General features: G+C 40.1%; 1 protein-coding gene across 2 annotated transcripts in view; it reads right to left on the bottom strand.

Annotated features, from left to right (window-relative positions):
* Positions 1–21298, bottom strand: part of GPR156 (G protein-coupled receptor 156) — a 106956-nt gene that overhangs the window by 9116 nt on the left and 76542 nt on the right. The window contains exons 4-8 of one of the 2 annotated variants that reach the window (XM_039248874.1): positions 15683–15818; positions 15324–15434; positions 9742–9867; positions 8457–8552; positions 4501–4737 (exon numbers count right to left, since the gene is read on the bottom strand). In XM_039248874.1, coding sequence (XP_039104805.1) covers positions 4501–4737; positions 8457–8552; positions 9742–9867; positions 15324–15434; positions 15683–15818 — 706 coding nt within the window. The remainder of the gene's footprint in view (positions 1–4500; positions 4738–8456; positions 8553–9741; positions 9868–15323; positions 15435–15682; positions 15819–21298) is intronic. The other variant, XM_039248875.1, reaches the window with a different exon arrangement.

Below are 21298 nucleotides of genomic sequence, written 5' to 3'. Positions count from 1 at the left end.
TTGGGACTTGACACTTCTGGATTTCTGGAATATGGCTATAAATAGCCCTCAGGTCACAATTTCAGGACCTCTCCATGGCACATCCTCTAGTAGGACAAGCATTTTCTTGTTTTCTCAGCCTCTGGGCTATGTGGGTGTGGTAGGCTGAATAATGCTTCCCCAAAGATGTTCCCCTCCTAATCTGTGGAATGTGTGAATATGTTACTGTACATGGTAAAAGGGATTTTGTAAATGTGATTGAGTTAAGGATTTTGAAAAGGGGAGATTATTCTGGATTACCTGGGCAAGGCCAATATAATCACCAGAGTCCCTTTAAGACTAGGAGAGTCTGACTAAGAGATGTGACCATAGAATCAGAGGTCAGAGAGATTTGAAGATACCACACTGCTGGCTCTGAAGTTGGAAGAAGAAGCCATGAGTCAAAGAATGAAGGCAGCCTCTAGAAGTTGGAAAAGGCATGGAAACAGATTCTTCCCTAGACCTTCCTGAAGGAATACACACCTATTGACATCTTGATTTTAGTCATATATCACCGGTTTTGGATTTCTAATCTCCAGGGTTATTAAGATAATAACTCTGTATTGTTTTAAGCTATTAGATTTGTAGTAATTGGTTAGAGCAGCAATAGGAAACTAAAACAGTGGGATTAACTCTCAATTTCTAATAGGCCATCCAAGGCCTTCATAAGCTCATCCCATGTGCCTCTCACCTCCTGCCACGCTCCCTTTGTTTCAGTTTGTGCTTCAAAAAGTGCAAAGTACAGGGGCACCTGGGTGGCTCACTCGGTTGACTGTCTGACTTCGTCTCAGGACATGATCTCGTGGTTCGTGAGTTTTAGCCCTGCATCGGGCTCACTACCGTCAGCACAGAGCCTGCTTCAGAGCCTCTGTCTCCCTCTCTCTCTGCCCCTCCCTTGCTCATTCTCTCTCTCTCAAAACTGAACACACATTTCTTTAAAAAAAAAAAAAAAGTGCAAAGTATTATGGCGCTCCAAACATACCCTGTTCTCTCTCACATTCGTCTGCCCCCAGGCAGGATGTTCCCCCTCTAAAATGCCACCCACTGCCCTTCCCCTGTCTGCTCAGGGGAAGACTCCTTTAAGACTGACCCCAAATACCCTCATTTTCTGAGAAGGTGTCACTGAGTTCCCAGAAAGACTGAGGCACCCCTTCCCCAGCATTATATAACATGCCTCCCTCAAACACCTAACACATGTATTATAATTCCTTTCACATTGGCTCCCTACTAGACTCTGAGGTGAGCCCATGTGTTTAGCTACATGTTTCCTACATGTAATGAGTAGATGAAGGAAGCTTTCTTTTACAAAGTTCATCCATCTAGTAGGAGCCCTGGGATGTATACAGATAACGATAAGGCAGTATAGAAATTCCTGAATACCTTCATGCAAGCGCAGATGAAACACTTCAGGGATTCAGATGAAAAAACAATGTCCTATCTCAGGAGCCACTTTCCTCTCAGAGCTAGAGGGATGGAGGGGGAGATGTGTATAAGGACGGGTCATGTTCAGGTCACAAAAGTACAGGCTGGCTCATTGCTGGTGATGACCTCAGTGCTTGGCATAAACACTTAGGCATTTCCTGAAGGCCTGTGTAGAGTGCTACTTGGTCCACTGGTCTCTTCAGTAAAGTCAGCCATTTCACTCAGCTCTCTCGCGCCACCTAGCTTCCCTTGGGGTATCTGTGTCTTCGCTTTCATAAGCCCCTCCCATCAGTCCAGTCTGAAGACTTAGCTGCAAGAAGGCAGTCTACCTCCTTCCTGCCTCCCCTCCCCATATAGCTCTCCTCACAAACCTTTCCAAATTTGTTCAGCTGTCCTATTTTCCCAGGAATACACAGTACAGGTCTCACAGGGAGAATCTTTCTTCTACCAAAGGCCACTGAGCCAGAGGGGAAAATCAATTCAGAGGCACACAAAAAGCTGACAAGCCTCAGTTACTTTTATATTTTCAAAAAGAATCTACCCCCTAAACCTAAAATACAGGAAATTATAAAATACATTTTTCTGGTCATAGTCAGCTCAAGAGGAGAAAACGCCTGAGACAGAAAATAGAAGAGGAAAGACAGAGTAAGAGAATGGGAGCTCAAGAGAGCTAGGAGGAAAAGGGGGATTGAGACAGAAAGAAAAAGATAGACGCTGCCTCTCCACCCAGTTCCTATACCCCCTAATAATTCAATTTCCACTCCCACTTCAGCAAACCAAGTGCTTGTTGCTAAGGTTAGACCTAGAAGTTAGATTCCAAACTGAACTTTATCCTGAATGTTTATGTCTGTGTGTAGATGGGAGTTACCTAAATATTACCACTGAGGCTTCAAACACCAAGGAGAGTGGCAGTCTTGCATCCAAGGCTTAGGCTTCCAAAGGGACAGAGGTGAGCGTGGAGAGGGAAGATACAAGTAGGGCCATATTATGGAGGTTGCAGATTCACTCAATTTTCAGATAGAGGTCTTGTTTAGATCAGAAAGACCCTCCTCTGATAGTTCTTGATGATTACTTCTGCCCCTAATTAATCTTGTTGTCTTTCAGAGATTCTTATTAGCTCTAAATTGTATCCTAGATCTGTTCTCCATATTTTCTTAACTAGTCTCTCATTTTTAAATGTCTCCTTGTTTTCTGTTTCCTTAATTTAGTATTTCAATATTTTGCCATATCCAGCTGTCTATTCAATGCTTTTATTGGGATCTTAAGTTTAACAGAATATTTTTCATCCTTATTCGGTATTTCATGATCTAAGATTATGTCCTTTTCATGATGGTTCACTTTAGTTTAAAAGAGGCTGTATCCTTTGAATCCTGTTGCTGAGACAGATCAGAGCTCTTCTAAAAACTATTTTACTTCAGAGGATGACAGCTTCTCCAAATCTCCAGAAGTGTGTGGTCCTGTTCTTATGAACTGCAGAATATGTTTATAGGTCCTTTCCTCCTAAATTTATAGTCTTACATGAGAAGAGCTATAGTTTTCTAGTACAGTATATAATTCTCTTTGCTTTTCACTCATGGTCACAAGATGGCTGCCATAGCTCCAGACATCATAAACATTAAAGGTAGGAAGAAATTAGGGAAGAAAAGCTTTCTCAAAAGCTTTCCAGCAAACCTTTAGTGTTCAAAATGGTATCACATGGGTACCACTAGCTATAAGAGGGGTTGGCAAAGCAAGTGTTGAGCTCTTTCAGCCTACATAATGGAGAAGAGCAAGGCAGAAAGGAGTTAGCAATGGATGGATGGGTTACCAATCACCACTGGCCACAGAGCCTAACGGGTGGGCTACACAAAAGACACTTGCCCATTCTCCTTTCCCCGTCTCCCAGAGAGGAACAGCCCTTGTGTTTCATAGCCCTTTTCTGCCAAATCCTAGACAAATAAGTCAGAGCTCTCATGGTTTCCTTCAATCTAGTTCTTATAACATAGATTCAGCAAAAATTCTTCTGGTTTCTAGTATAGATACAGTACCCGTCCTTGGTTTTTAGTGCTGCTGCTGCAGATTTTCCACATTTGTTTATTCTGCAGAATATTTTAATGAGAATTTATGAAAGGGAAGAAGAGGAAAGGCCTATGCCTGTGTCACACCATCATGCCCCAAAGTGCTGTCGTAACTCTCCCTCAGCCAACCCTGTAATTATCAGTTAGTTGCCTCCCTCAAGTTGTCATTCATAGTCAACTTCAAGCTGCAAAGGGAATCAAGATAGGGTCTAAAGGGAGTAGTGGGATGAGGGAGGCCTCGGGGGAAGGAAAAGAGATCTAGAAGGGAAACAGGACAGGTGCCTAATGCCAAGTTCATTAACTCAGATATATGTGGCTCAGTGGTACCCTAGGGCATAACATGAATAATTTAACATCACTTTCAGAGTCTATGGATTCCTTTTCCTTTCCCCTTGACTCTCTTTCTTTCTCTTTGCCATCTGGATATTTCTGCTTCTATCTCTCTCCCTCATTTGATGTTTTTTTCTTAATCCCCATACTATGAAACACATTTTTATTCAGTTTTTATTTCTCCTTATTGTAAAAAGAAATGTCCCATATTTTCTTCTAATAAAAGGAAAGAAAAAACATTTTAAATTGCTTAAATACCCAAGTGAGTTTTTCCTCTGTGAATCTGCAATCTCAAATAGGAAAGAAAGGTCATTCCCGGGCTAGTGAAAGAAATGACGTCGTCAAAGTGAAGAGGGGACTGGGGATGAGTGAGGTTGACTGGAGGGTACGTGGAAAGGCAGGTCTGTGAGGCAGCCTGCCAGGGGTGGACACATGCTGCTGTGACTGCCAGCCCCTTGGGCCTGCCCTACTTGCTGGCCGGGAGCAGAGCTGTCCCCTTCAGGGGAGCTAGGAGGGAAGGACAGAGAGAGCCAGCTCACTGGGAACTTCTGACTCTCCAAGAAATGGTAACCAAAAGTCTCAGTGGAAAAACAAAGTGAGCATTTTATCATGCCCAGAGAAGCCTCTGGAATGACAACAAGGACTGGCCTGCCACATTCTCCTTAGAGCATACCTGGGGAATGAAGATGAAGCAGTTGATTGTGGTCGTGCAAACAAAGATACCTCCAGATGTCAGTCCAAAGACCAGGTTGGGCCAGGAGTGCAAGTATCTGGTGACCACAAACAGAAGCCCAGCGGCCACAACTACGAGGTTGACCCCAACCATGATGGTTAAAGACTGATTCACAGGAGGAGAGCTGACGTGGTCAGTCAGGCCAGCCAGGTAGGCACCATATAGCAGCAGCAGGCCCTGGAGATGGAGAAGAGAACCAGGGGCTGAGAGAAGTGGAATAATGGGCTTGGCGTCAGAGAGCAGTAGGGCTGGGACCAATTTCCTCACCTTTAAAATAGGGATAATAATACCTACCTCAAAAGCTTGCTATGAAGATATACTGGGATAGTACATGGGAAGACCTTAAGGCAGCCTCTTACATACCTAGCAGGGGCTAAATAAATGTTATTTTCCTCCTCTTTATTGAGGATTGGTTTATTGGAGGTCAGCAAGTCAGCCATCAGACAGGACTCTGCTGGGACGAGGCACACGGCAGGAAGCTGACGGACGGGCTCCTGGGTACGAGGAGGGCTGTTGGTGGCGATGACTACCACATCAATTGTGTGGTTCTGCGCTACATGGAGCTGAGGGGCATGTATAAGCTGAAATAGCCCTGTGGTCTGCTTGTCAAGCCACGTGCCACGACAGGGGCAGTGCCTGAGGATGGGCTTTTTTTTCCTTTCTAATTTTCCCAAAGGCACCATCTGCTTGCCAAGCCATGCACCTGCAAGATTGCATCTGTCTAGAAGGGATGTCTTTTTCTAATCTACACAAAGGATCTCTATAGGCTAGCGGCGGCTCTGTGCCAGTGGGTGTTTATGGGAGATGGAAGAAGAGAACAAAGGCAGGCTGGGACCTAAGCAAGACTGTGCAGCAGGCACTAAAGGTTTCATCTATACCCTTCATCCTCTGTGTGACATCCCCCACCCCACCCCAGGAACCCAGTGCCCTATTCTTTCCTCTTTCCCGTGAATATAAAACTGCTCTCAAATTTCTCATTTGTACTACACAGAAAATTACTCACAGCATGTTAAAAGGCTGTTTCTCCTAGAACGAGCTATATTTAAACAGAAATCAAAGCTTTAATCAACAATACATAATGTATAGATTCAACATATGTTCGCCTGACTATGTGCACAGTATCATGTTAGGTGCACGATAGATAACAGTGTTACAAAGAGGAATAAATCATGGTCTTGGCTTTCAGGAAGCGCAGTCTGGTAGGAAGATTTAAGGCAAGCATACAAATGTCCATGTGTTGTCACACAGAATGTGAAGATGCCATGGGGAATGAGATCGGGGTGGACAGCATCGATATTCAGGAGGAGAACTAATAATGAAAGCAAGGTCAAGTATCAGCAGGGTACCTGCCAGTGACTGAAATCACACGACCTGACCAACTCCATCTACAAGGACAGCTCTAATAATAATATTTTGGAGGACTGGCTATGCCCACAGTGAAGGAGTCAAAATGGCAGGGATGTCTTCTGGGTGCCCCTAAAATGCCCTGTGTCCCAGGAGGGGCTTGAGAGCCAAAGATGGCCACCCTGAGATCTTCAATGACCTGAAGACACACAAGTCAGGCCAGTGGCACCTGGGTTTTGTGTAACTGATACCATCAGGTGGCATCTAGCAGATTGGATAATTGGTGCTTTAATCAAAATTAAATGAAATTAATTTTGTGATTTTGAAATGTTCAAATCTCATTCTATTAACATGTTTTAACTCCATTAAAATTCTTGCCAAAAGGAAATGAAGTATGAAAAAAGCCTCTCTACATCCATGACTTGTGTTTGAGTGAATCATATCCAAAACTTGTATGTCATTGGCATTCACTGCTGAGAAGTGGGGTGGGGGTAGTTGCCAGTCTCAGGTAGGGGTCCCAGAACTTGATGTGAAGATTTAAGTCTTCCTCAGGAACTGCTCATTGGCCAGGGAGCCCATGGAGGGCTGGCTCAGTCAGTTTCCTGACGCTCAGCACTATTTTCGCCTTTTCTTTCTTTGTCCTTCAGAAAGATATTACAATGAAATAAAATGGAAATGGGATTATATAAAAGGCAATGGAGAAAATAAATCAAGTTGAGTCACAAAGTGAGCTGCTGTGGGGGATGTACTGAGTTTCTGTCATGGGGAGACATGCTCTTCTATGGGGCTCAAGGAATCGAGAGAGGCACTGTGTTTTCAGAACTGTCCAGGGGGCAGTGAAAGATTAATGATAATAGTATCTAACATTTATTGAGCTCTTCCCATGGGCCAGGAGTGATTGATTGAAAACTCTTTTTTTAATGCTTTTTATTTATTATTGAGAGAGTGTGAGTGTGCAAGTAGGGGAGGGGTAGAGAGAGAGGGGGATACAGGACCTGAAGCAGGCTCTGCGCTGATAGCAGAGAGCCAGATGAGGGGTTCAAACCCACTAACCTGTGATCATAATCTGAGCTGAAGTTGGACCCTCAAACCACTGAGCCATCCAGGTGCCCAGGTTGAACATTCTCATCATGCACTTATTCTTCTGAAACTCTGAACAGTTCTGAGAGGATGTTATCATCACCCCTACTTTATGTATGAGGGGACTCAGGCTTGGAAAGGTTAAATGAGGTTCAGGGTCAGCTAGGAAGGGGTTGAGTCAGAACTCAAACCCTGTTCTGTCACATTTTGAAGTTCATTTTCTTAACTGTCAGCAAGAAACTAGAGATCAAGAGCTGTTTACTTCCCAGTGTTCTCTTTTAAAAACATTTCTATCAGGGGCCCCTGGGTGGCTCAGTCTGAGCAGCTGATTCTGAATTTCAGCTCAGGTCATGATCTCACACTTGGTGGGATGGAGCCCCTCATAGAGCTCCAAGATGACAGTGTGAGTGGAGCCTGCTTGGGATTCTCAGTCTCTCTCTCTCTCTCTCTCTTTCTCTCAAAAAAAAAAAAAAACAAAAAAAACCAAAATAAATTAAAAATAAATTAAAAAAACCATTTCTAGCGAAGTCATATGTGCACATCATTAAAAGGCAACATTTTGCTAAACAACCCTGCCCATCCCCAGATCTACTTCTCAGAAACAACCACTTGAACACTTTCCTGGTGGTGAAATGAGTAAAGTTTACTTTTAAAGACCACATATTTCTGCAAAAATTTCTTCTCCTCTGCCAGCAATCAGTCAATCAGGCCTCTCTGTCCTGAAAATCAACAGGCAGTCTCTTGCCACTCGGGGCTTGCCCTGTTCTTTGAAGGCCTGGCCTACATCCCTGATGGCCAGATTCTCTGTTTCTCCAGGCTGAAAACCAGTTATTAGGATAGTTGGTTCTAAGAACTTCCTTCAGTGTCCTGTATAGGTATCCTGTACCTGCTAGAAGTATCATCCTACTTTTGTCATCAAACAGAGACAAATGAAGCTAATGGTGGCAGATTGAGGACAGTATGGGGACACTTTGAGGCAGCTGGAACCACTTAAAGGACACCATGGATGTTGCCATCTGACTTAGGGGCCAGCTCTGCTTCCAATCAGAGTGAGAAAAGTGAGTGGAAGGCAGCAGGATGCCTTGACCCAAATCTTAAGAAAAGAAAAACCCGAGAGCGCATTCAAGAGAACAAATAAACCTGGATAAAATGTCTCCTCATAATTTCCCTTGCAGAGAGTTGGGGAGAAAACTGGTAGTGCCAAACCAATTAAAAATTAGACCAAGAAATGGGAGAAACAGTGGGTATATTCCACATGATTTAGGGGAAAACTGAATGAGAGAAACCAAACAGAGTTGGAAAAGTGACCCCCAAGACAAATAAAAAGTAGAGAAATGATGACTTTGCATCAACAGAGGTCTTCTCTGATTTCAAGATTCCTTGCAGAAATCACCTTGTTGATTCCTGTAATTCCCTTTTCATATCTATTTTGTTTGTGACAGAGTGTATCCCAGGGAGATGTGGTTACCAACCTTGCATACCAAAACAAGAGCAATCCAGACATCGGAGTATCGGGAAGCACAGAAGTGTGTGCTGGTCAGAGAGCAGGACACATCTCTCCCTGTCACCTAGGAGGGACACAGAGTCAGGACTGAGGGAACCCACAATTACCAGGAACACACAGATCTTTGTAAATATCCTGGAGTGTGACTTCTTCTACAGCATATTATTTCCCCCTTAATATGTAAAAACTCTAACATTTAGGTGATTCCATTAGAATCTAAATGCAAGTGACTACGAGTTAAAGGAAACAATGATAAAGTCTGGCTGACATGTGGATACTTGGTGGTGGTGGGGATTACTTCCCAGGTAAGTGCTTTGCCACCACAGTGACACTAACTAGTGCATCAGCAAAATTACAAATTATTTCACATCACGTTTCTGCTATTTGTTGACAGCTGAAACTATAAATATTAAATCTGCAATGTCTGGGGCGCCTGAGTGGCTCAATCGGTTAAGCATCCGACTTTGGCTCAGGTCACAATCTCACAGTTCGTGGGTTCGAGCCCCTTATAGGGCTCTGTGTTGATAGCTCAGAGCCTGGAGTCTGCTTCGGAATCTGTGTCTCCCTCTTTCTCTGCCCCTCCCCTACTCATGCTCTGTCTCTGTCTCAAAAAGAAAGAAACATTAAAAAAAAAATCTGCAATGTCAAGAGTCCAATGTATTCTTCACCCCTTGTGAGGCTGGAGACATATAATACTTCCTATTGATTGAAGACTATGTACTAGGCACAGTTGAAAGGCACACTTTACCTGCACTGTTTCACTTAATCTTCACCACAGCCCTATGAAATAGGAAGTAATACCATCACTATTTTGTCTATGAGGAAATAGAGCCTCAGCGAGGTTGAATAACTTTCCTAAGGTAACATGGCTGGTAAGTGGGATCTGAATGAGGGCTCACTGACTCCACAGACCACCTCAAAATCCTACCTTTATTTCTCAACAGTTAGGGGAAGGTAACTTCCTGTTGCTGAAAGTTCTCACTATTGATAACGCAGGCGTGAAAGCAGAAATAACTGCCAGGCAGTTCCAGTGTGCCAATGTCTCAGTAGATGTCACTGGAAGATACGTAGAGCAGGAGCAGTGGGAGGCAGCACACACAGACAAGGGGCAGGGCATTCACAGCAGCCATGCCTCCTAATTCTCCCTCCTTTTGGGTCATTTATCTGCTTGTTGGGAGGGTGACCCCAGTGTGGCCACAGAAGCCACTCCTCTCAGCTCAGGAACTAGATTCCCCAGGAACTGGGCCCCTCACCGTCATACTGACACTGAGGATCTGGAGGCACTGGATGGGATCAGTCAGCACCCACGTCACAAGCAGGATCACATCTGCTATCACCAGGGCTGCCACCAACCCCAGTAGCTGCAGGTCTTTGATTATCTGCAAAAGAGTCAAAGTCATAACTTTCCTTTGCTTGCTGGCTATACGACACAGGGACTGGAGTACCCTATGTGCTCTGAGCTAAAGGTTCCAGGATCAGCCCTCCCAGGGGGCTTCACATCCAGCCATTAAAGGTGAAACACACACTAAAGATGTGCAATGATATCTATGTCCATATCATCACCTTCACCGTTAAACATTGTCATTTGTTTATTTTTTCCATATCCTGCTTTTTCCCACAAAAGATTAAGGGGTCTTATAAAATGAACATACCATTATTTCTAGATATGTTGATACGAGCATATAGAGAGATATGGAAGTTTTCACATAAAACAGCTAACAACCATTAACCTGGATGGGATTAAAAGATGAGGGTGGTGGAAGAGAGATTACCAGCGTTTTCTTTATATGTATATGCATCATTTGACTTAATACAAAGAAGATGTGTTACCTTTGTAACTACAAAAATAAAATTAATAAAATATATATACTGTGACAAGATGAAAAAATTGAAAAAATATCAGGGAAAAGAGGAAATAAGGAGGCTTAGGATGAAAGGTCAGGTGAGGAGAGTACACAGCCTTCATGAATTGGGGCAGAAATAAGGATGAGTTTTTGACATCCAATGAAAAGAAGGAAGTACAACCAGTACATGATTCATGGTGTTTGAAAGATAAAAGCAAACCAGTTGCTTCATTAAACTGCTCAAAACCAGTGATAATAAGAAAATCTTCAAATCAATCAGCCAATAAAACACATTATGTGTAGAGGAACAAAGGTAAGGATGGCATCAGATTTCTTATCAGAGACAAGGCCAAGTGAGAAGACAGTGGAGTGAAAACCTCAAAGTACTGAAAGAAGAAAATAAAGCCTCAACCTATAATTCTATATCCAGCAAAAGTAGCTTTCTGAAACAAAGGAGAAGTCAAGACGTTTTCAGATAAATAAAAGTTGAAAGAATTCAGCAATAGCACACCTCTATGAGAATGTTAATATTCTTACAGCAAAAGGAAGATGATACCAGATGAAAATATGGATCTATACAAGGAAATATGACCTTCATGGAAAAATATGTGTTGATTTTAGTTATTTAAATATCTTTAAAAGATAACTGTTCAAGCCAAAATTAGTAACAATTGTGTGGCGCTTATAACATATGTAGAAGTAAAAACAACAAAAAGATCAGGAGAGGGAGAAATGGAAGTGTGCTATTGGGAGACACTTATACTATATATGAATGCCAACTATAGCATTGTGCACAAACTCTTCCAGAAACTGAAGAGGAGGGAAAACTTCCTAATTCATACTATAATGCTGGTATTACCCTACACCAAAACCAGAAAAATATTTTATAAGAAAAGAAAGCTACAGAACAATAGAACATGAGTATAGGGACACCTGGGTGGCTCAGTCAGTTAAGCGTCGGATTCTTGGTTTCAACCCTCTAGTCATGATTTCACAGTTTGTGAGTTCAAGCCCCACACTGGGCTCCACAATGTCAGTGCTAGAGCCTGCTTGGAAGTCTCTCTTACTTTCTCTCTCTCTCTGGCCCTTCTCTACTCTCTCTCTCAAAGTAAATAAAATTTGAAAAATATTTTTAAAAGGAAAAAAAAGAACACGAGTACACACATTACAAACAAAATTTTATGAAGAAGAGGCCAACAATATAAGAAGAAGATTATGTATCATGACCAAGTGAAGTTTGTCTCAGGAATACAGAATTGGTTTGAGATCTTAAATCATTTAATGTAATTCACCATATTAACAAACTAAAAAAGGAAAAAAATATGATCAACAGACACAGAAAAAGCAACTGACAGAACAAAACATCAATTCTTTATTAAAACCCTCAGCAAAATGGGAATTGAAGGGAACTTCCGCAACTAGATAAAGGATTATCTACAACACACCTATAGCTAACATATTTAGTTTTGAAATACTGAATGCTTTCCCCTTAAGATCAAAAAAATTCGAGGTCTGTGCTCTGCATTTCTTTCTTTCTTTCTTTCTTTCTTTCTTTCTTTCTTTCTTTCTTTCTTTCTTTCTTTCTTCCTTCCTTCCTTCCTTCCTTCCTTCCTTCCTTTCTTTTTCTTTCTTTCTTTCTTTTCTTTTCTTTCTTTCTTTCTTTCTTTCTTTCTTTCTTTCTTTCTTCTTTCTTTCTTTTTTCCTTTTTTAAGAAAATGTTTATCTATTTATTTTGAGAGAGAGGGAGAGGAGAGGGAGAGCATGAGTAGGGAAGGGGCAAAGAGAAAGGGAGACAGAGAATCCCAAGCAGTCTGCAGGCTGTCAGTGCAGAGTCCAAGGTGGGCCAAAATCAAGAATCAGATACTTAACCGACTGAGCCATTCAGGCACCCTAGCACTCAGCACTTCTATTGAACCCTGTACTTATATTTCTAAACAGTGCCATCATACAGAAGGTTGGAAAGAAACTTTTTATTCATAGATTATATGATCATCTATGTAGAAAATCTAAAGGATCTACAAAGAAGCTACTAGAACCAATACATAGTTTGGGAAGGTTGAAGCAAAGAAGATCAGCATATAAAAATCAATTGTATTTCTATATATTAGCAACACAAAAAATCAGAAAGTGAAATAAAAAACAATAACACATAAAACAGCATAAAAAATACTTAGAAGTAAATCCTATAGAAGATGTGAAAGACCTTCACTGAAAACTATAAAAATTTGTTGGTAAAAATTAGAAAAGACCTTAATAAATGAAGAAATATGCTGTGTTCATGGGTTAAAAAACACAACATTGTTAAGAAGTTAATTCTCCACAATTTGTTCTATAGATTCAATACATTTCAAACAAAAGCCCGGCAGAAATTGGCAAAGTGACTGAAAAATTCATATGAAAATTCAAAGGACCTAGATTTGAATAAGCAAAACAATATTGAAAGAGAAAATGAAGTTGGAGAGCTAACACTCTCTGATTCAAGATTTTACATAAAGCAAAAATAATCAAGATAATATGGTATTGGTGTCAAAATAAACAAATACATCAATAGAGTCCAGATACAGAGCCACGTATCTATGGACAATTGATTTTAAACAAAGGTGCAAAGGTAATTGAGTGAAGAGTAGAGACTTTTTAATAAATGGGGCTGGAACAATTGCATATTAATATGTAAAAAAATTAACTTTGATTCATACCATATTCCATCACACCATATTCCAAAATTAACTTAATATAGATCATACGCCTAAATGTAAAAATTAAAACTCTAAAACTTCTAGGAGTAAAAACAGGAGAAACTTTTTGAGGCCTTGGATTAGGCAAACGTTTCTTAGACCTGATACCAAAACGTGATCCATAAAAGAAAAAATTGCTAAATTGGACATAATCAAAATTAGAAATGTCTTGCACTGGGTGTTATAAGGAAACCAACTTGACAATAAACTATTTAAAAAAAAAACAAAATTAGAAATGTCTTTTCCTTGGAAATGGAAAAATGGAAAAAAGGACACAAAAAATTAGAAGAAAATCTTTGCAAAGCATTTGTATTTGCTGATGGACTTGTATCTAGAATATAAAAAAGAACTTTCTAAATTCAATAAGAGGGTGCCTGGGTAGCTCAGTCAGTTGAGAGTCAGGTATAGATCAATTCAGGTACAGATCTCTTGGTTTGGTTTGTGGGTTTGAGCCCCCTGCATTGGGCTCTCTGCTGTCATCACAGAGCCCCCTTCGGATCCTCTGTCTCCCTCTCTTCCTGCCTCTCCCCAGTTTGCATGCACCTACGTTCTCTCTCTTAAAAATAAATAAACATTAAAAAAAAAAACCCTCAATAATAAGAAAACAAACAACTGAAGTTTAAAAAAAATGGGTAAAAGATTTGAGCAGATATTTCACCAAAGAAGATATATGGATAGCAAGTAACCATGTGAAAAGATGTTCAACATTGCATTAAGGAAATGCAAATGAAAAACACAATAAGATACTACTATTCACATCTATTAGAATGACTACAAAGAACAAGCAAGTCAACTGTTGGCAAGGATGTAGAAATGAAGGACTCTACACTGCTGGTGGGAATGTAATAGGTACAACCATTTGGGGGAAATAGTCAATGTTTTAAAGAGTTAAAAATACACTTACCATATGATCCACTCATTCTACTCTTAGGTTTTTAGCCAAGAAAAATGAAAACATATGCCTACACAAAGACTTATACAACAGTGTTCATAGCGGTTTTACTTTTAATAGCCCCAAACTAGAAAAAAAACCCAAACATCCATCAATAGATGAATGGATAAGCAAAGTGTATGTCTACACCATTGGAATATTACTCAGCAATAACAAAAATAGAACCACTGATGCATGCAATAATACATATGGATCTTAAAATGATTATGCCAAGTAAAGTAAAATAATTATAACAGGTAAAAAAAGAGTACATACTGTATTGTTCCATTTATATAAAATTTTAGAAAATGCAAACTAGTCTATAGTGACAAAAAGCAGATCAATAGTTGCCTAGGAATAGGAATGGATATAAGGATTGGACAGGAGAGGAAGACAGCAAAGATTTATGAGGAAACTTCTGCAGATTATATGCGATATTTCACGGTTGTATACATATGTCAAAACTTATCAAATCATATACTTTAAATATGTATAGTTCAATAAAACTATTTAAAAAATAAATCTGTGTTCTAGAGGAATAGATGAATTTCTTGTCCTCTAGGCAATTTTTTTCATATTATGGTTATTCACAGCTGAGCTTTTCATAAGTATTCACCATTATTCAATAATATTTACAAGAAAAGAAATTATTGCAGAGAAGTAAACTCAACTGAGTGATATACTGGGTCTGAGTAGGGCCTATAGCCCAGAATTTGATAATCATACTGAGGTTTGGGCAGGGAATCTGATAAAATGGGGAAATGTTGGGATGACTTTTGATGTCAGGGACATCTAGGTCATTTGGCTCCCACATAGTGTCTAGGATTGATTCTATCTGCTGAATGGGTGACCTCTTTCTGCTCACTGCTCCAAGCCCATCCTCCTTAGTACAGAGAATGGCCTTCTGCATGGAGAAGACCTGGGTTCCAGTGAAGGAAATAGCTCTGCTTACTTGATACAGCTTCCCCGTAATCACTCTCCCTCACTCCATTTTTAGCTCACCCTTGTGCAAAGCAACAGTCTCTCTGGGCATCCTGTTCTCCCTCTCGCTGGTGCCAGATGTTTGTCAGCTCACAGAGTACCAGCAGTACCATGGCCTGGGATGCATGTGGAGAACAATGTTCAAAGACCTATCTCCCAAGAGCACTAACACATAGACTTCCAGGCTTGGGGACTTGGCCACACCATTCCACAGTTTGAAATGAGGAACTACAGATTTCCATAAAAGAGCGAGGCCCACTAATCTGACACAAACTTCTCTAGCTCATAATCAATAATAAAGCTGCTGTCTGCAATCAAGTAGTGTCTGCTTGCTGCCTACTCACCACTCTCTTGTCCGGCACCCTCTGGGTAAACACCTTGTAGAGTCGCCAACTCTTCCCCAGAATGGGGCCAAACACAAGGGAGGTCCCAATGCACAGCATGGATAATCTTATCTACAGGGGAAAGGGACAGAAGCAAGAGGCATGAGAGGGACCTTAATTGTTCTCCACATTCTGATCTGCAAAGCTTAAGTCCACACAAGGCATGGGACAGATGTGGACCTCACTAAGCAATCCATGATCACCTCTGAGAGTACCCATTCAGAGGAGAAAGTTAACCATCACCTACAGGAGACGCTGATTTAAAAAGATATCAAAAGTTGAACATTTTGCTCAAAATAAAAGCTTAAGATTTAACCTACCTGAATGAGAGTTTCCATTGAGCCTCCCACTAAAGCATCTCGATCTTGAATCCCAAAGAGGTAAACACTACTGTAAGTCAGACAACTGCCGAGTAAGGTCACAATGTTCAGATTGGGACTGGACATCTTCACAATCCTAAAGCGAATCAGGAGGACATTTACAGTCATGACCCTTTGCCCTGGAGTGAACAGAGGTTCCCCACCAGTATAATCTCCAATGCAACCTCAGAGTGAAGGACCACTGGAAAACCTCTTTATAGCCCTGTAAAAAATTATGATTTATTTAAATTTATTTTCTAAAGGAACTAAATTCTGGCATTTCTTGCTTATATAATTTCAAGTCTTTTAAAAGAAGGACAACTTCTAAAAAAACAGGTGGTATTAGAGAAGAGTTAGGATTTCTCCATGAAATTTCTGGTTGCTAAGATACTGCTACATGCAGGCAAGTGAATGAATAACTAACAGGTAGATACCTAAAGAGATACAGTTTGGAGCCTTTAGAAATGAGCTGTAAGGTAAACCGCCATTTGGAAAAGGTTTGGGATTTTTTTTCATACACTATTTACTTTATTTGATATATAAAATTGTTTTTCATTTCTCCACTTGACCAAAAGAGAAAAGGAAGCAAGAACTGAAAGCAGGAACTTTAAGAAGGGTCTTTTGTCAAATAGTTTTAAATGAGTTTATAGAGCAATTCAAAGATTAGAGGAAGGTATGGACAATCTGGGTCTCAGACATACCCTGGGCACCAACAGAGTCTCAGGACAAGGTAAAAATGTGTGAATCTGTTAACCTAAGGGGAAAACCAGGCCTACTCTGTACAGTGACTGATAACAATTAAGAAGTAATGTAACTGTATTTAAGACTTTTAGTCTAAATAGTGTATTCTACATAAATTCAATATTTCTGTTAATAGTCACTTGATAATTATACTTAGTTATACCTTAATTTTAAAATAATAACTGAGGAGAAAAGCATTCTTATCTTTGTACCTGGATTACCTGGCTGGCCACTTTAAAGTCCAGAGTCAAGGCAAAACCAGCTACTTAGTGCAGCCTACTTTAATGACAGGCAAACTACTCAGAGGCATTAGACAGTTTGGCAGTGCTAGAATTGCAAACATCATAACTAACCATGGCCCAGCTTGATTATTTTGTGGCTAGTGGCATAATTAATACACACACACACACACACACACACACACACACACACACACACACATACACACACCAAACCCTGGATCTCAGGCCCCAAGTACAGACATCATAAGCCAGTAAGTGCAGTTGGGCTTCACTCTGTCTTGTAGGAAAACCTTGATTTTTTTTCTTCCTCTAAAAATGAGAACACGTTTCATGTATTCCCCTTATAAAATGGGGACAATAAAAATACATGTCTCTCCCCCCACTAAAGAGTGGTGAGAATTCAATGAGATAATATAGCAAAGTGTGCGGCACAGGACCTGTCACAGAGTAAGCTTGTTGCCAACATTAGCTGATGATATTAATCTCACTGTCTTCATGCTTTAAAAACCTACATATCACCTTTTCCTCTCCTATTTATCACCTATACCCAATAAATTGCCAATTTCTTTCACCTGTGATTTCAAAAATCCTTCTGAGTGGTCCCTCCTCTCTATTCCTCTTACTACATGCATCCAGGATACAATCATGTTAGGAGCAATGGAAGTGGAGTCAGGTGGTGTGACAGATGGGAATCCTGGCTGTTCCAATCACAGCTGCATGACTTTGGGCAAGTCATTTACTCTAGCTTCCTGTTTCCTCACCTGTGTAGATAATATTATCTTTCATAGCCACCCCACAAATTACTGCAAAAGGTAAATGAGGTATGTGGCAAAACTCTTTGAAAACTCTAAGGTGATGCAAAAGTATTTTTAGATTTTTGGTGTAACCTTTAGCTCTCTGTAACACCAACTTTTTCCTGTCTTAATACATTCTGCATATTACTTTCAGATCTATTTCTTAAAATACTACTTTCATCACTTAGAAGAGAGCTATACGTATACAGATCAATTTTATTTACCTTAAGCCTCCTGTATCCAAACTTAAAATCTAGCCCCTATCCTATCTATTCTTTCATGTCACCATGTCTTCAATTTATAGATTTATGGACAGTAATCTTCATTAGTTTCTTTGGCTCTTCCCAAGAGATATGGAATTATGGGGTGAATATTGACTGCCAAAGTAAGAACAGTGTTAACCAGCAGCTTCATGATGCATTTAAATAATAACTTAAAGAGACCAGTGCTGGCACTGTTTTAGAAAAGGGGCCATCACTGACTTGGGACTGACTATTTGGTGCAGTCAAAATCCTGTGCAGTGGTACAACTACTGGTGGACTCTTGGGACACCAATAATGGAGGCTGCTTTTCCCCATGGGGAAGAACATGAGCCATGAATACCTGATGATGACATCCTTACCAAGCAGCAGCCCAAGTTTCACAGCCACATGTGTCTGTGTTGTTCAGATCACTGATGGGCTTGGGTAGGTTTCTTTCTTCATTCTTCTCTGGGACCATTTTATTTGAACCCCACTCTACAATCAGATTTTCTTTGTGTAATTCAGTACTGCATGAAACCTGATTTAGATCCCCCCTTTCCTGATTTAGTTAGGAAGAACCCAATTTACTTATTTTTTGACAAAATATACGTTACATAGTTCTCACATCTCAGAAGTTGATGCAAATTCATTTTCTAGATGGGCATGTTATAGACTTATGTATGTATATTTTTGTATTTTTCATAAAAAGTTTTTACTTAAAACTTGCATCAGAAAAAAAATGAATGGAAGATGATTTACCTATTTTATTTGGCAAAGTTAACACCTGTGAAGTCACTGAAAGGTGAATCATCTCTTATTCAGCAGATGAATTATGTATGTCTGAGGAATATCTTTGCTACTTTAATAGGAATTCAAGCACCAATGTCACTTATATTTTTCTGTTGAACGAAAAGATGAAACCACAAATGCTGAATCTTTAATCAACAACAGACACATACTTTCCACAAAACAAGAGGATTTAAATATCATATACTTAATTATACATATCTAGTCCCTTTGAGATTCCCTATATTGCATTTATGAAAAGATAAAAGCTTAGACTGCATTACTAGCACTCAGAAACAAGGTGGAAGTTTTTTTAAGGACTATATAGCTCTCATTATCTTTTTTTCTTCATTTATTAATTGGTAAAGACGAGATTTCTTGATGTTTCTATTCTCAAGTTAGTCTCAATACAAAGAGATAAATATCCATCTATATTTGTACAAACCTGGACTATCATTTTAATAGTCTTTAATGAATTCTGATGCTTAAGTGACATCCACCAGCTCACGGGTTTGATATATACACTTTTTAACATTTATCTAGTTTTGAGAGAGATAGAGAAGCAGAGAGAAAGGGAGACAGAGGATCTAATCCAAAGCAGGCTCTGTGCTGAAAGCACAGAGCCCAATGTAGGGCTCGAACTCATGAATCACAGGTATGATATATTTCTTTTAAGTTTAAATATTTATTGAAAGAGAGAGAGAAGAGAGAGAGAGAGAGAGAACAAGCAGGGGAGAGCCAGAGAGAGAGGGAATCCCAAGCAGGCCCACACTGACGGCAATGAACCCGACACAGGGTTCAAACACAGGATCCATGAGATCCTGACATGAGCCGAAACCAAGAGTCAGATGCTTAACCGACTGAGCCATCCAGGAGCCCCACAGGTATGATATTTTAGAAGTCTTTATCAAATATTGGTTTTTGAACTTAGAGGTTTATTATACTTGCTATGGAGGACTGATTAGTCATCCTACTGTTTCTTCTTAATTATGGTTAAGAACTGAGTTTGGAAACATGGCTTGAAAATGGGGCCGAGGATGTGTAGCAACATGGATGGACCTTGAGGGTGTTATGCTGAGCGAAATAAGTCAGGCAGAGAAGGACAAATATCATATGTTTGCACGTATAGGAGGATTAGGAGGAACTTGACGGAGGAACAAGGGGGAGAAGAAGGGCGGAAATGGTGGGGGAAAGGGAGAGAGGCAAACCATGAGAGACTCTTGAATGCTGACAAAAACTGAGGACTGATGGATGTGGGGGGGAGGGGGGGTGGGCATGGAGGAGGGCACTTTGGGGATGAGCACTGAGTGTTAGGTGGAAACTAATTTGACAATAAACTATTTGTAAAAAAAAAAAAATATTTGGAATTCTGAGAAAAAGTGTGATTTTAAATGGGGTTGTAGCCCTGATTGAGAGGGTAACACTTGAACAGAGACATAAAAGGAAAGAGGGAATGAGCCATGCAAATATATGAATTAGAATATTCTATAGAGGGAGAACACCCACTTCAAAACCTTAAAGTTGTGAGTGCCTGGTGTTTTCAAGGAATAGTAAGGAGGCCTGTGTGGGGTAGAGTGGGCAAAGGGAAGAAGCAGGAAATGAGATAATAAGGACCAAATATATAACTTGTACACTCTGGTAAAGACTTTGACTTTTCCTCTGAGTCAGATGGAAAGCCACTGCAGACTTCTGAACAGAGAGGTGACATGATCTGCTTTATCTTTAGTAGATTGCTGTGACTGCTATATTGAAAATAGACTTAGGAATGGTTCAGAGAGGAAGCAGGGAAACCACTGTTAGGAGGCTATTATAATAATCCAAATCAGAAATGCAAAGTCAGACTTTGATCAGGGTGGTGGTAGCAGAGGTGGTAAGAAATTGGATTCTGGATGTATTTCAAGGATAGAGCCAATAGGATTTCATGACAGATTGGATGTGGGTGCTGAGCAATGGTCAAAAATGACTTCTAGATTCTGGGTCCAACCAAATAGAAAGATTGCCATTATCTGAACTGGGGAAGAATGTGAGAAGAACAGGTCAAGGGAGAAGACTAGGACTTTGGTTTTGGGTGCATTGAGATCAAAGAGGGAATATTGGTTTTCAAATTTTCTGAAGTAGAATCATTCTGAATGATTGTAACACGTCACCGTGTGACCCTGGGGATGGGTATCTAAAAGTGGAATAAAGTGAAGTCATTATGATCAAAGAATTTAGAACTCTGAAGGTTGAAAGGTCAATGAAATCTCCTAGTATGGTCACCTGGAATGGTAGCCCAGACAGGAGAGTAAGGAACAGAGCCAGTCTTCTCTCACCGTTGTGATACAGAGTTAGAATATAAATGGTTAGAAGTCACACAAATACTGCTTTGAGGTGTGCAGAACTTGAATTGGGTTTAGATTTTGAATGTAAAACATTAGAAATAAGCAAGGCAGAAAAATGATTATATTTGCTAAATCAGAAAACATGATGATAAAGCTGTTTGGAACATTTCCAGATGAGATAGATTATAACCCCACTGTAGCATGGATCAAAAACAATCAAAAAAGAATGTCAACAAATTGTCATGATTTAATCTTAATTGTTTTATTAAAGATTGGTTTTAGAAAGACACTTATACTTGGTTTGTTTAAAGGTATGTTTAAAGCTTAGTGACATCATTTATATCAATTCATATAGAATTTTAGAAGCCATGGCCCTGTCCGTTTTAGGAGAATTTTCTAATAGCCACAAGAAGTACCCTCGGCCCCATTTTCTTTTTTTTTTTTTTTTTTT

This window comes from Hyaena hyaena, unplaced genomic scaffold (genome assembly GCF_003009895.1).
Source record: "Hyaena hyaena isolate Hyena2069 unplaced genomic scaffold, ASM300989v1 scaffold_321, whole genome shotgun sequence".
NCBI classification, from domain to species: domain Eukaryota; kingdom Metazoa; phylum Chordata; class Mammalia; order Carnivora; family Hyaenidae; genus Hyaena; species Hyaena hyaena.
This window is presented reverse-complemented; position numbering and strand designations above follow the sequence as displayed.